Source organism: Primulina eburnea, chromosome 16 (genome assembly GCF_022965805.1).
Source record: "Primulina eburnea isolate SZY01 chromosome 16, ASM2296580v1, whole genome shotgun sequence".
Lineage (NCBI taxonomy): Eukaryota > Viridiplantae > Streptophyta > Magnoliopsida > Lamiales > Gesneriaceae > Primulina > Primulina eburnea.
Window position 1 is genome coordinate 26,372,515 of NC_133116.1, and position 14,561 is coordinate 26,387,075.

At 37.0% G+C, this 14,561-nt stretch overlaps 1 protein-coding gene across 1 annotated transcript; it reads left to right on the forward strand.

Annotated features, from left to right (window-relative positions):
• Positions 1-8,664: 8,664 nt before the first annotated feature.
• Positions 8,665-13,680, forward strand: LOC140816134 (uncharacterized). The gene is made up of 3 exons (XM_073175204.1): positions 8,665-9,412; positions 9,539-9,637; positions 13,652-13,680. The coding sequence occupies exons 1-3, from the start codon at positions 8,665-8,667 to the stop codon at positions 13,678-13,680; spliced, it is 876 nt and encodes a 291-aa protein (XP_073031305.1).
• The last annotated feature ends 881 nt before the right edge of the window (positions 13,681-14,561 follow it).

The window sequence follows — 14,561 nt, forward strand, 5'->3', positions numbered from 1 at the left end:
CTTGTGCACTCTGGTCTTGCCATGGCACCCAAACGATCCAAGGTAACTCACGGTGCCTCTAGTTCTCGCTCCACTCCTTCTATGTTTGTGAACGACAAAGCTAGAGAGCGATTTGAGCATGCTAGGCTGCATAGGAAGCCAATCCCTGAGCGCGGATTTGATTCTTTTATTATCGATCTTTTTTCTGAGTCTCAAATTGAAAGGCGAGGGTGGAATACGTTTGTCGCACAACCGAATGCCGCAGTAGTTCCGGTTGTGCGTGAATTTTATGCGAATGCCCCGGAGGGAAGTGAGTATAAGGCGGTTGTGAGGGGACGTCGAGTCCCGTATTATTCCAGGGCAATCAATGATGTGTTGGGTCTACAGTCGGTGGATAATTCGGTGTTTCAGGCGTGGGTGCTTAACCCGGACTATGATTTGATAATTCGCACGCTATGTTATCCGGGCACCACGTGGAAACAACCTGGGGCATACACGGTTTTTCTTGAGAAATTTTTGAAAGTAGAAGAGGCCTTGTGGTATGTTTTCTTGTCTAAAAGATTGATGCCAGTCGGTCATATCAGTGATGTGCAGCGTGAGAGGGCGGTTGTTCTTTATGCTCTCTGTACTGGGATGCCGATTGATGTGGGTAAGCTCATTTTCGGGCAGCTTACCATGTGTATCAATAGCAGCAATTTGGGCTTCTATTTCCCAACGTTAGTGACTGAACTGTGTGCTCGAGCGGGGGTGATTTTTGAAGACGATGATGAGTGGTTACAACCGATGAGAGCCATTGATCAGGCTCTCTATATATCCAAGAGGGAGAAACGCCAGGCTGAGCTACCCGCGGAGGTATTTTTCGGGTATGGGCAAGCAGCTCAACCACCACCAGCCTTGGGACAGGCACCACCACCTCCGCAGCCACGCCGCCGTGCCTTGCGCGACCGCGTCGACGAATTGGGCGCTTGGGCCACTTATCGGACTGAGTACCAGGCCGTGAATCAAGCCCACATTCAGAACATAGAATATTTGACGCAGGGGATCGCGACGCATTTGGGCATCGACACTTCCGGGCGGCCACCTGCCCCCGCATACCCGCCGCCCTTCCATTTTCAGTACACTTATCCTATGCCCCCAGCCGCTCAAGAGGGAGTTGCACTGCCTGAGCATGACGAGGAGGAGGATTTCTGACCAGGGGAGTTTACTGTTTCCCCTTTCTTGTTATTTATTCTGTAGTTGCATTTGCATTCATGAGTTTTTTTTTTTTTAGTTTTTAGTGTTTGTTTCGTTTTGTGCACTGAGGACATTGCACAACTCTAGTATGAGGGGGTGGGTAGATTGTTTTGGTTGTTTAGTTAAATTGGTTATTGTTTTGATTGTTTAGTTAATTGGTTTAGTTTCGGTGCATTTCTTTCGTTTGGTGTCGTTTATGTTGATTTCTTTTGTTGGGTGTCGTTTATGGTGAGAAGACATCGTTTATGAGCCAATGATGATTTGAATTGATAGTTTACAAAAGTATTGATTGGGTCACCTCGTGAATGATACTCTTGATTGTTAAAGCATGAATTTTGGTACAAGATTTGAACTTTCTGAGCACACAATTGTGGGGACTAGAATTTTGTAGGAATAATGGTGAAAATTTGAAAATTCTGTGTGGTTAACTTGAAAGGCACCGATTATGAGTTGATTTAGCAGGTAAACCCGTGAAAATAAGTCGCTAATTGGGACCTTGAATGAGAAAATTTGATTTACCTTGAACTTCACACTTGCCTCTTTTCCATTGCACTGAATTGAAATGTCATACTCCTAACCAGTCGTGATCCAAAGTATTATATTCTTAGCCTAGGGAGTACATGTGTGAAAATTGTGCAATTAAAAAAAAAAAAAGAAAAAGAGAAAAAAAAAAAGAAAAAAGAAGGAGATGTAAGGTGAGGGGGAGCCGAAATAAAAGGATTGAAATTCTATTCCTAGGCTAAAAGTTGGAGATGTAAGGAGACGAGGAAAGTCAGACGAAAATTCTTGACGATTGCACAATGAAAATGATCGGTGTACTCCCAACTTTTAGCCACTTGAGCTTATTTTCCTTCTTTTCGACACCCCTATCTGTACTTAAAAGTTGAATAAAGTTCAATTTGTGGCTAGTGATGAATGGACACGGGGATGCATGCTAGTGAGACTTGTATTGAAGTGTTAATCGAGTGACTCGCATGATTTGATAATTGATCTATTTGAAGTACGAATGACTAAGACCCATCATGACACACACACACGTTCAAATTAGTGTCGAAATTTATGTGTAAATGAGAATGAGTATTCGGTTGAGATTTGACTTGATTGGTAGTGGGAAAGTAAACTGAGGCATGAACATAAACGTTGTTAACTCACCATTGACATTTACTTGTGTTAGTTATTTCTTGTTTGAGCAATTTTGTGGTTGTTGAGTTTGTTAGTATCTCGTGCTTTAACCTATTTTACTCGAGGGCGAGCAAAAGGTTAGTATGAGGGGGTTGATAGGACTCGTTTTTACGTGTTTTTAGTGTTGGTTTTGAGTCGCATTAATGCATCATATTAGTTTGTTTTAGTTAATTTAGCAATTATTTAGCATTATTTAGAATATGACTGATCTCGTGTATTTTTGTGGTCATTTGGTAGGAATTGAGCCAAAAAGTGGGTAGGAATTGAGCAGCTTATTCGAAGTACCTCGCTAGAGCGGTCAAAAGTGACCGCCCCAGCGAGCATTTTAGTCTTGCCGAGGAGTTTTATTCGAAGTCTCTCGCTAGGGCGGACACTTTTGACCGCCCCAGCGAATCCAGGGACATGGCCGAGGAAATTTCTGCGAGAACGTCTCGCTAGGGCGGACACTTTTGACCGCCCTAGCGAGCTGCGAGATTTGAAAAGATATGTTTCCTTTTTTTTGGACTCTATTCTACACCATAGACCTAACACACGAGAGAGGCGGCGTTTTGGGGCGATTTTTCATCACTTTCATCAGATTTTCTTGGAGAAAAGGCTAGGAGCAAAGGAGATTTCGAAGACTTCGAGATTTCCACGCGTCGTGGCCGTCATCCGTCGTCATCTTTAGTATTTTCATTATTCAGTTTTTAATTCTTAGATTGTTGTTTTTTTTAATATGAATTTTAGTGGCTAAACTCTAGATTTGTTGGGATTTGAGGGGATCCTACCCCGTACTCGTTGTTTAACATTATTGCTCGACGTTTTTATTAAGTGATTTGTTTATGCTATTGTTCATTCTTATTTCAATCGAAGCTTAGCTAACTTCCTTTGATTATTTCATGTTGTTAATGATGTCGATAGAATAATTAACAATAAGATCACATAGTATAAACCACGGATTTACAATTTTAGTAGATATACGGAATTGGGTACGTGTCGACAGTGATAGTTCACCCGGATGAAAACTAGTGGATTTCATAGGAAGTAATGCAATCGTGAACTGTTAAATAATTGAGGATACTTGATTATTGCATGTTTATGATTAGTATTAATATCGCTCGACAGAGTATATTAATTAGTCTAGGGAATTCCGTCGAATGCACGAATAAAAGTCGAGTATAATTATTTAAACACGAGTGGTAGGTGAACTGATAATTTCCCAACAAATTCATTTCTTCTTTGATTTAATCTAAATTAATCATTGCATTCTTGAGCACATTTCCTTTGCATTTTAATTATTTTAATTGTTCAATTTACATTAGTTTAATCATCAACTCAATTCATCGTTGCTAAAGAAATTTTACGTGAGAATAAAAATAGTGTAACGCAGTCCCTGTGGATCGATACTCGTATTCACTTACGTTTATTATAACTTGACTATCGTGCACTTGCGATATTTAAATCGAGCTTTCATCTATAAAATAAATTTTGGGACTATTCATTGTGCAAGTTTTGCTCGATCAATAGTCTCTCTCATGATCAATCACTCTTATCAGGTATATTTGGGCCATATACTTTAATAACTAATCTTATGACAATGGTTAATCACTAAAATAGATTTCATAAATCATATTTTTATAGAGATCAAAATATTAAAATTGAATTTTTTTCAAATAAAAATTTAAACATCCTTAGATAGATTAATACATTTTCTAATTTAAACATTTCAAACATGTAATGTAAAAAATTACTAGGATACAAACAATAAACATGGTTTTATTTTAAAATATATGTTTTTAATATATATATATATATATATATATATATATATATATGTATATATATAATATTTTTTAATTTTTTTTACAAGTTTGTTCTCCCCCTAAGAATATGACATTGTTCCTAATATCATAATAACTATTAATAAAGAGTACATAATGAAAGAGATATCACATGGAATTTTATTGAAGATAAAAAACTGAAACCAATCCATGACTTCTGAATTAATGATCCAACTTGTTATCATCATATCAGGCTTATGATCAAAAGCTTTCAAATCATAAATTAAATGGTCAGCAGTCGAAGCAGAGATGAGCATCCGTCGTGAATTTTCTGTAATGAAATTTTGTTCCATAGCTTTATCAAGAAATGTATACAAACTGTCATAATAATTATTGATATTCAACAAACTCACAGGTTTATTAGGGATATTAAATTGTGCCTAAGAAATAGTGTGAAAAATTTCTTATAATGTACCAAAACCACCTGGTAATGCGATAAAAACACCAGAATTTTCAATCATTATGGTGATTTTTTCATACATAGAATAAACTTTTAATTCCTCCTCAATCATAACACCTGTAATATTTCCTCCAGCTGAATATATTGGAATAATACCCAAAACCTGACTACTCCAAGATGAGAAGATGTTGAAACAGATCCCATTAACTGAATATTACATCCTCCCATATACCAAGTGAATTTTTCTTTCAGCTAATATCTTTCCAAGACTATCCGCTGCTTTGACAAACACTTCATTTTTTCCAAGACTCGACCTGCAAAATGCAAAAATATTTTTTCAATGTTTGTGCAGAGACGGCTTCAATGCCTTCTATGAGTCGATGATATGCTTCCCATCCAATTTTCTTATAAATTAGCAAACATGGTCTTTTTTAGTCGGATTCCCAAGACTATTACGATGACGCTTATCTTGGAATATTTTCTCAAGAGTCAATAAGATGTTATCTAAAGACTCCGTACTCAGCCCATTCTTAATGAAACCAATTTTATCTTCTTTGTTATTGGAAACACATCCCAAAGATCTGCATCGTTTGTCACAAGTCCATCTTGCACACTTATGACCAACCATAACCTTTTGACCCTTCATTTTTTCGCATAAGTGCTTTTTCCTAATCCAGGCATATATTGTAATGCCCGAATTTTGAAAATAAAATAAAGTTGTGCCAGTAGTTGTGATGGTTTATGGCTTTACGTTATGGTATGAATGGTAATGAATGTTATAGAATGGAGTAGATAATAGATGAGTAGAATCAAAGGTTGAATTTGAGCTAAATAGGTAATGGAAGTGCAGAAACGGTATGAAAAATGTGGCAGTAGTTGTGTTTTTTAGCGTAATGTTTTGTATATTGATCCAATTGATGTGAGGCCACTTTCATTAGAAACATAAGACATAAGGCTATAACTTTCACGTTTTGAGTTTTGGTCAAATCATTAGGGAAGACGAGACAAAAGTGGCCCGAAGTGTGTCGTGTGTATCGTCGTTCCTGCACTGACACATGTTGGGAGATTGAGAATAACTCTTTACTCAGACCTCCAAATGACATGAGGCCAATTGGAGATGCAAGCCAAGACATAGGGTTACAATTTTTATGTTGACCACTTTTGCAAATTCGGACGTTAAAAATTCGTTTTTGGCAGAATTCCACGCGCCATCGCGCAGGATCCTGCGCCCTAGTGCGCCGGTTGCTGAAATTTTTGGTGTTTGGGCAGCAAGGAGCACGCGGCTGCGCCAAAACACGGGCCATGGCGCCCAGCACTTGTACAAAAAACGTGTTTTGAGGTTTGGATTGTATATATTAGATTGGGGAATGATTTTTGTATCATTTCTTCTCATCCTCATTTCTCTCCATCGGTTTAGAGCTAGGGTTCTTCATTTCTCCTTCAATCCAATTTCTTCCAAGACATTAATCTTTGATTGAAGCCTTAATCTTTGCTTGGAGATTAGAAGTTCTTCTCCTCAAGAGTTTAGAAGCAAGGTAAGAAAGATTATTTCCTTGGGTTAGTGATTGAAGGGAAAACAATGGGTTGTTTGGTTTGAGTGTTGAGGTAAAGTTGTTAATATAATGATTGATGGAATTATTATTTTTATTGTGTTGTAGGATTATTGTCAAGGTGTTAAGATTATCAAATATTCAAGTAGTTGTAAATAGATTCTTCCTTTGAATGCATCTCATGATATATGCATACAATAAATGAAGATTCAATTGATTTTAGCTCCTTCAAATCATTTATTATGTATATTGTATGTATTGATATTTTGAAAAGAAATAGAATTGAAACTAAGAGCAAAGTAAAGGAGCTAACCCTTTAGCACGCATGCCATGTGTTTGATAAAATTATTCAATGAATGTTTTTATGGCATATTATGGTTAAGAAATGATACGGATTCCTTCTTTACACAATTGTTGGGATTTGAGTTTTCTTGAATATCCAATTTGCGGATCTTGAATCGAAACATTATTGAATTAATTATGAATTCTGAACAGAAACTACTCTGTTTTGATAGATGATCAAAGTTCTTGAGTTATAGTAGAATTCCGAGGTTCAAGACTTCTCACCTACACATTTCGATATTCTTTTGGTAATATTTGAAAGGTACGTTATGGTCGATAACATACGAGGTAAAAGTATCATTTTTATTTAAAATTGAAAATTCTATGGCTCGATGAATTATTTGTGATTTGATGATGATTGTTGTATTGAGATAAGTTTATTATGATATCGAATGATGATATTGATTTGCATCATTACATTGCATATTGAGCCAATTGTCGATTCAGATTTTATATGGCGGAGGTCGCCTTGATATATTGATTTGTTGGACATATGGGGCTGTAGTTGAGTTGGCATAGTGTATGCGGAGGTCGCTGCTATGTCCTGAACACTCTCTGTAGGCGCACCATAGTCCTGGGATTGTATAACACAGCAACCCACCTCGAGCAGATGAGTCGGTAAATATTGCTGGGAGATTCTCTATCCTTGGGTACCCTATGACCAGATGATTCACTTGATCTTGAAATTTATTGATAGCCCACAGCTTCTGATCATGCATTGCATTATATTGCATCTTTATGAATTTATATGAACTATTTGTAAATTTTAATTCTCATATGTTATTGATTGTATCATACTGGGTTTATACTCACCGGCATGTCATGTACCTCTTGTTTTCATGTGCTTGACGGTAGGTGAGGCGAGGCTTGGGATCCCAGAGTCCAGCTCCAGGCGAGGTGATACGAGTTAGAGTGGGATTCTCAGGTCTTAGGAGCTATTTGATGATATTTGGATTACTTTAGCCACTAGTTTATTTTGGCATGTTGAAACTTATATTCAAATATTTGAGACCTTTAAATTATTTTGACGATGTTTATGTCAGTTTGTGAACAACAAATTATATATTTTACTAAATCGTTTGGTTTGTTACATTTATAATTATTAGTATTAATGTCAGGCCCAAGGCACCACATTAGGTGGTATCAGAACATAAGATATTTGGGAACAGAGTAGATCGATTCAGTTCGAATTGCTTGATCATGTGATATATGTGCTAGCATTTTCACTATGGCATAATGTGAAATACATGATTATAATTGAGATATTATAATATTGATATTTATTCGAGATTTTTGAGATTATTGAGTCTCAAGAGACAGAGATGATTGATACAAGATTGAGATGATTATGATATTGTGATTTTATCTATGTTTGATCTATTGTATATCAGACATGGCTACTCGTGGTAGATGTCGTGGTAGACCTAGACAGACGTACCAGTGGCACAAGATCAGGGCAGTGCTACTCATACTCATATGGATATAACTCCGACTCCGATGGAGATAATGTTAGCCAGATTTCAGTCTTTGCACTCACCAATGTTGAAGGGTACTAAGAATGCGTTAGAGTGTGAAAACTGGTTGGAGAATATGGATCAATTATTTGAATCTATTGAATATCCAGATGATCGTAGAATCAAATTAGTTGTTCACCAGTTTTTGGATGTTGCTAAGAGTTGGTGGATCATGACTAAGAAAGATTTAGAGGTTCGAGGTACGATTGTTACCTGGGATATTTATAAATCTGAATTTTATCAGCATTTCTTTTCTACTTCTTACAGGAAAGATAGGGGAGCCGAGTTTGCAAATTTAAAGTAGGTAAATTTGAATATTGAGGACTATGTTGCTAAGTTCTCGAATTCACTGAGATTTGCTCCTCATGTAGCATCTGATGAAGAAGCTAAGGCCGATCAATTTATAAATGGTCTTAACCCTGATATATTTACCTTGGTTAATATCGGAAGGCCTAACACTTTTGCTGAGGCTCTTGATAGAGCCAAGGGAGCTGAAACTGGAATCATTAGGCAGAGAGGTTCTCAATATTCGCAAAGACCCCAACAGCCACAGTTCCGACAGCAGTTCAGATAGGGTAATACTGGCGGTAACAGTGGCAACATAAGAGAGCGGTTCAAGGCTAGAGGCAAACAATTTAAGAGGCATGGCAGTTTCGAGTTCTAGTGGATCGAGACGATCTGGTTCAGTTCAGAGCACTGGTTATTCAGGCCTGACTTGTGGTCAATGCGGTGGTAGACATTATACCGATCCGTGTAGAGGAGTTTCGGGAGCTTGCCATTTGTGTAACCAGGTGGGACACTATGCTCGAGTGTTTCCTAATCGTGGCAGTGATATATCTCAGAGTGGGGGATCATCGAGACAGACATCTCACCAGAATCACCAGACTCCTACAGTTCATTCCTATCAGCAGTCAAAACGGTCAGATCAGAACAAGCAGAGTGGTAGCCACAGGAGAGGAAAACAACCTAAACAGCAGGCCCGAGTTTTTGCACTCACTGAGGATGAGGTACATAAGACTCCAGATAATGTAACTGCAGGTAATTGTTTTCTCTCAGGTGATCCTGCTTATGTTTTGATGGATACTAGTGCATTACATAGTTTCATAGCTGAGCACTTTGTCACATTGCATTTATTGCATTCTATGTCATTATCATCTACATTATCTATTTCTACTCCACTGGGAAAAGTGATGAGGTCAGCTGAAATCATAAGTGGTTGTGAATTTCGTTATGAGGATAATGTCATTAAGCTTGATTGCATTGTGTTGGAGATGTCTGATTTTGACTGCATAGTTGGTATTGACATGTTGACAAGATACAAGGCTACTGTAGACTGTTTTCAAAAGATTGTTAAGTTTAGATCTGATATGACATATCACTGGACGTTCTATGGTAAGGGTTCTCGAGCGAAGATTACTTTGATATCTATTTTGTCGATGACTCGTTTGTTGCAGAAAGGAGCAGAATGTTTCTTGGTTTATGCAATTGATATTTCAAGGTCAGTACCTAAATTGGCAGATATTCCAATTGTTAGTGAATTTTCAGATGTATTTCCAGATGAAATTCCAACATTTCCTCCAGTTCGAGAGATTGAGTTGAACATTGAGTTGTTGCCAGGTACACAGCCTATTTCTAGAGCTCCTTATAAGATGGCACCAATTGAACTGAAGGAACTAAAGGAACAACTTGAGGATCTATTGGCTAACGGATATATAAGACCAAGTGTTTCACCTTGGGGCGCTTCGGTTTTATTCGTGAAGAAGAAAGATGGGTCTATGAGGCTTTGTGTTGATTATAGACAGTTGAATAAAGCCACAATAAAGAATAAGTATCCTTTGCCAAGTATTGACGATCTTTTTAACCTAGTTGTAGGGTTCTTCAGTATACTCTAAGATTGATTTAAGATCTGGATATCATCAGTTAAGAGTTAGAGAGACAGATGTGCCTAAGACTGATTTTCGTACTAGGTATGTGCATTTTGAATTTTTGGTTATGCCTTTTGGGTTGACCAATGCACCTGCAGTATTTATGGATTTGATGAACCAATGCACCTAAGTCCATTGTACCATATCGTGATCCCAGATTTTCTTCTCATTTTTGGCAGAGTTTACAAGAGGCCTTGGTACTCGTTTGCATTTGAGTACAACATATCATCCTCAGACAGACGGACAGTCAATACGTACTATTCATACATTAGAGGATATGCTGAGAGCTGTAGTTATGGATTTTGGCATTGGTTGGCAGGATTCGTTACCACTTGTCGAGTTTTCTTATAACAACATTTATCAAGTGAGTATTGGAATTTCACCATTTGAAGCACTATATGGCAGGAAGTGTAGATCTCCTCTGTATTGGGATGATTTATCTGAAGCACCAATTGTAAAGGCCCGTACTTCGTATTCATAATTTTTGCGGAATTATTAAAAATTTTCTAAATAAATAATTATCTTGACTTATTTAATTAAAATAAACATGTAAATAATCTTAACCTTAAAATAACAGCGGAAGCAAATATTGTTTTCAACCAACAATTTAAAATAGCCAATGTAAACATCAACTTAAAAATAATCCAACGTATTAAAACTGAGTTTGAATAATAAAAGGTGCATAAATTAAATCATGAGGTCCTCGGGTTTACTACTGCTGTCCCAAGATCGCTCACTGGTCTCCGCCCGGTGACCTACGACTGGTTTACGATTATGTTTGGGTACGAACATCCAGTCCAAGGGCTGTGATTGATCTCTACCGTCGAGTATACTTTGGTTTAGTCTGATCAGGTGCTTACACTATGTTATGGGCCACTTGCTTAGAAACATTATCTCTACCAGAAAAATTATGATATGTTATGATAGAGCTCTAGTGAGCAAAGCTTTTACGTATGAATTTTCAGATATGCACGTAGTTATAATTATTCATGATACGATTTTCACCGTATGCTTTACGATACTTTATTTTACGTTGCATGCGATTTTATGATATATATTACTTGTTATTCACAATATATACATGTTGAGTCTTCGTTCCCAGGCTTGCTGCGACTTACTACTAATATGTGACACATGCAATAAATCTTAACTTGACAAAATTTTAACAATAGAACAAAAAACGAGACGATTCGAACCAACAACTTGATTTTTAACCATGGCTTCGTACCAACCCAAACCAACATTAAACTGACGTTTAACCATGATTAAAAATACCCCAAACATACTGAAAAATATGCATAATAACTGTAAAACACGAAAATAGGTGAAAGGAATCCAAAAACATAAAACACTCTTCCGAGAGTCATTTTGGCACCTTTCACCGTACATTCTCGTACGACCTCTAAACTCGACCAAATCATGAACGGCCAAAAACATGACTTTCCTATCTCATTGAGGTACTGTCCAGTCCAAGGCCATTGGCTAAAATCCAACTAAGAACACAAACAAGCACCAAAACCAAAGATGAAAGTTGCTGTCAAAAATCCAGCAGTGGCAACTTGTGTGTTTGTTGTGTAAACTCTGTAATTTATTGACCAATGGCTTGAACCACCACCCAAGGACTCTTACCAACATTCTAAGGCATGGCTTGGACCATGGCCAAGGGCTAAAAGCCAAACACAACCCAAGCAACCTCCTAGAACAACCACAACATACCAACCGAAAGCATCACTTGCTGTGTAGTGAGTTGTATTGAACCATTTTACTGTCTTGTCTCGTTCCAAGGGTCATTTTATCGACCATGGCTCGATCTAGACATGATGGAGTGTTGTATGAACCATGGTTATGGGCTACAAGCCAACCACAATCCATTAAACAATCAAAAACCGAAATCATACTCCTACAGAATTTCAAAATCTTAAAAACGAAGAGCTCATGTCTTGTTTATGTAAAAATCTTAAAGATCCGTGAACCAAGCTTGGAAAGGACACATTGGTTACGTCCTAGACATGTTAAGGGAGTGTTCTAACCATGGCTACAGTCCCTAGGACAGCCAAGATTCGAACACACACACCTTAACCATTCAAAGAACCAAAACCGTGACTCATTTTGCTGCTAAGGAAGGAACGTTGTTGTCATTGCTTCGTTCTTGACTGTATGGACTGAAACAAATGCACCAAAAACACCCTAACATACTCTAAATCATGCCTATAATCAGCCTGGAACCGAAGCAACTACCTGTAATACAGAAAAGCAGCCAAACCGTGAAGTTGAACCAAAAGAGCATAGAAAATCTGTGCATATTTGTTTTTTTTTTAAATGTTGCTACCATAAATTCGTTTTGCCTCATGAATCTTGCACATATGATGTTTAAAATTTTTATAGGACTTGGTTGAAGAGCAAAAAAACAACATATACATACCTGGAATTTGTTTTGACAAAAACAAATCAAAACGACAATACGACGCGACGGAACAGAGTTGTTTTCTCTTCTTGTTTTCTGCTGAATTCTCACGACTCTAAGCTACTGATTTTAAAAATTTAAGTATTTAAATGCTATGTTAAATTTCTTGAATATATCACACTTAGATTAATTCATCCCCCTATGTTTACATATTTTAATTTAAGCTTTAATTAAATATTAACCTAAAGAACTTATTTACCAACTTAGCTCTAATTAATTTATTAAATCCCAAGGACATTCTTTTTCTTTAATTTAAATTATTCTTTGACTTAAATTAAATTTAAGAATATTTTCTTATTATTAATCTTATCTTTAATCTCCAAACTCCGGTCCGACCTCGCGTATTTATCCTGAAAAGATAAAACTAAACATCTACTTTTAAAATAAATAAAACACTTCATACTTTCTTAAAAATTCATTTTTAATTTAAATAATGTGTTAATTCACTCAAATATATAATTGGTGTATTAAACCCTAAACATTTAAATACAAGAATTAATCAAGGTCATACCATGCAAAATGGTGGATGAATTTCGGTCCATGCCTAAACAAATTCAAAATTGTTAGTAACACCACATTCAAACCATCCTCAATGACCTTTAAGGTGGATTTAATTCCTCGTATTTGAATATTTAAATCACTAATTAATAGTAATTCAAATACTATGATACACATCATTTCTCCTCAACTTATTACCTAGTAATTAAATGAGAACATGCAGCAAAGTTGGAGAAAAGAATCGGCCAACTCAAGGAGAGAAAGAAACATTAAAGTCACCACTATATGGTTTGCAAAGTGTATTCATTTCCCACTTTTAAATTCAATAATGAAGGATAATTCAAGCACCATAATTCTCATCAAGGCTCCTTAATATATTACGTTAGCTATTTGACTTCAAACGTGCAGCAAGAGTAGAGAATAAACTGAAAATTCTTCGGCAGCAAGGAGTGAAGAAGAAGCAATTCAAACCCATTCAAATTCTCACTTGTAACCTCCCAATTGATGATATGAATATGTTTATGTTTATATGAAAATGTTTATGCATAAGATTATGAAAATGTTTTTATTCAAAGTTTTATGCATCATGAAAATGTTTACGAAAATGTTCATGTTTATCTTCATGAAATCGATATTTTAAGTAGAAGTATTTTTCACCGTTATATGTTGACTGTATTATGTATTACTTGTTCTCAAGATTATGGTGTGTTGAGTCTTTAGACTCACTAGGTGTGTTGGATGCAGGTGAGGTTGAGGGAGGCCTTGATGGATGATCCTACTGGACTGTCGGTGCACACAACCCGAGGACTAGTGCTACTATTTTCCGCATTATGTTTTATGATTACTGTTTTAAGATATAGATTTTTAAGACTATTTATTTATGCTTTTTAAAGATTTTGAGAGGTTTAGTATGGGCTTTACTTTTCAAATTACTGCTTTTTAGGTTTGGTAAACAATAGACGATTTCAATTTTATGACTATTTCACTTGATTTTTAAACACTAGTTGGTTGATGTTTTATTTTAAAAGGGGAAAATATTTTATAAAAGATATATGGCCGAAAATTGAGTGGATAACAGTGTGAATAATCAAGGAAATGGACCACCACCCTGATGCTGCTACACGTGCTCTTGAGGGGATGGCTCGCCTCTTCGAGCAGCAGATTCAGCAGCAGCAGTTACAGCAGCAACAGTTACAGCAGATGCAGCAGCAGCAACAGCAGCCACCTAGGCCACATCACGATATTTATGATCAGTTCCGGTGGCTAGGGTCAAAGGAATTTTCTGGCATTACCGACCCTTTTGCTGCTGAGAGCTGGATACGTTCACTTGAGGTACACTTTCGTTATCTGGACATGGGAGATGCTGACCGTGTGAGGTGTACCACTTATCTGTTTAGGGATGACGCTTCTTTATGGTGGGAAGGAGCCGAGCATGGTGTTGACCTTGCTACACTCACTTGGGCACAGTTCAAGACGAAGTTCTATGAGAAATATCTTACTCCGGATGCTAGGAGCCGAATAAAGAGGGAATTTATGGCTCTTCGCCAGGAGATGACACTGTGGCGTCGTTTGTGAAGAGGTTTGATAGGGGTTGTCACTTTTTACCCCTTATTTCCAGGGATGCGGAAGAGAAGCATAGACACTTCATGGATGG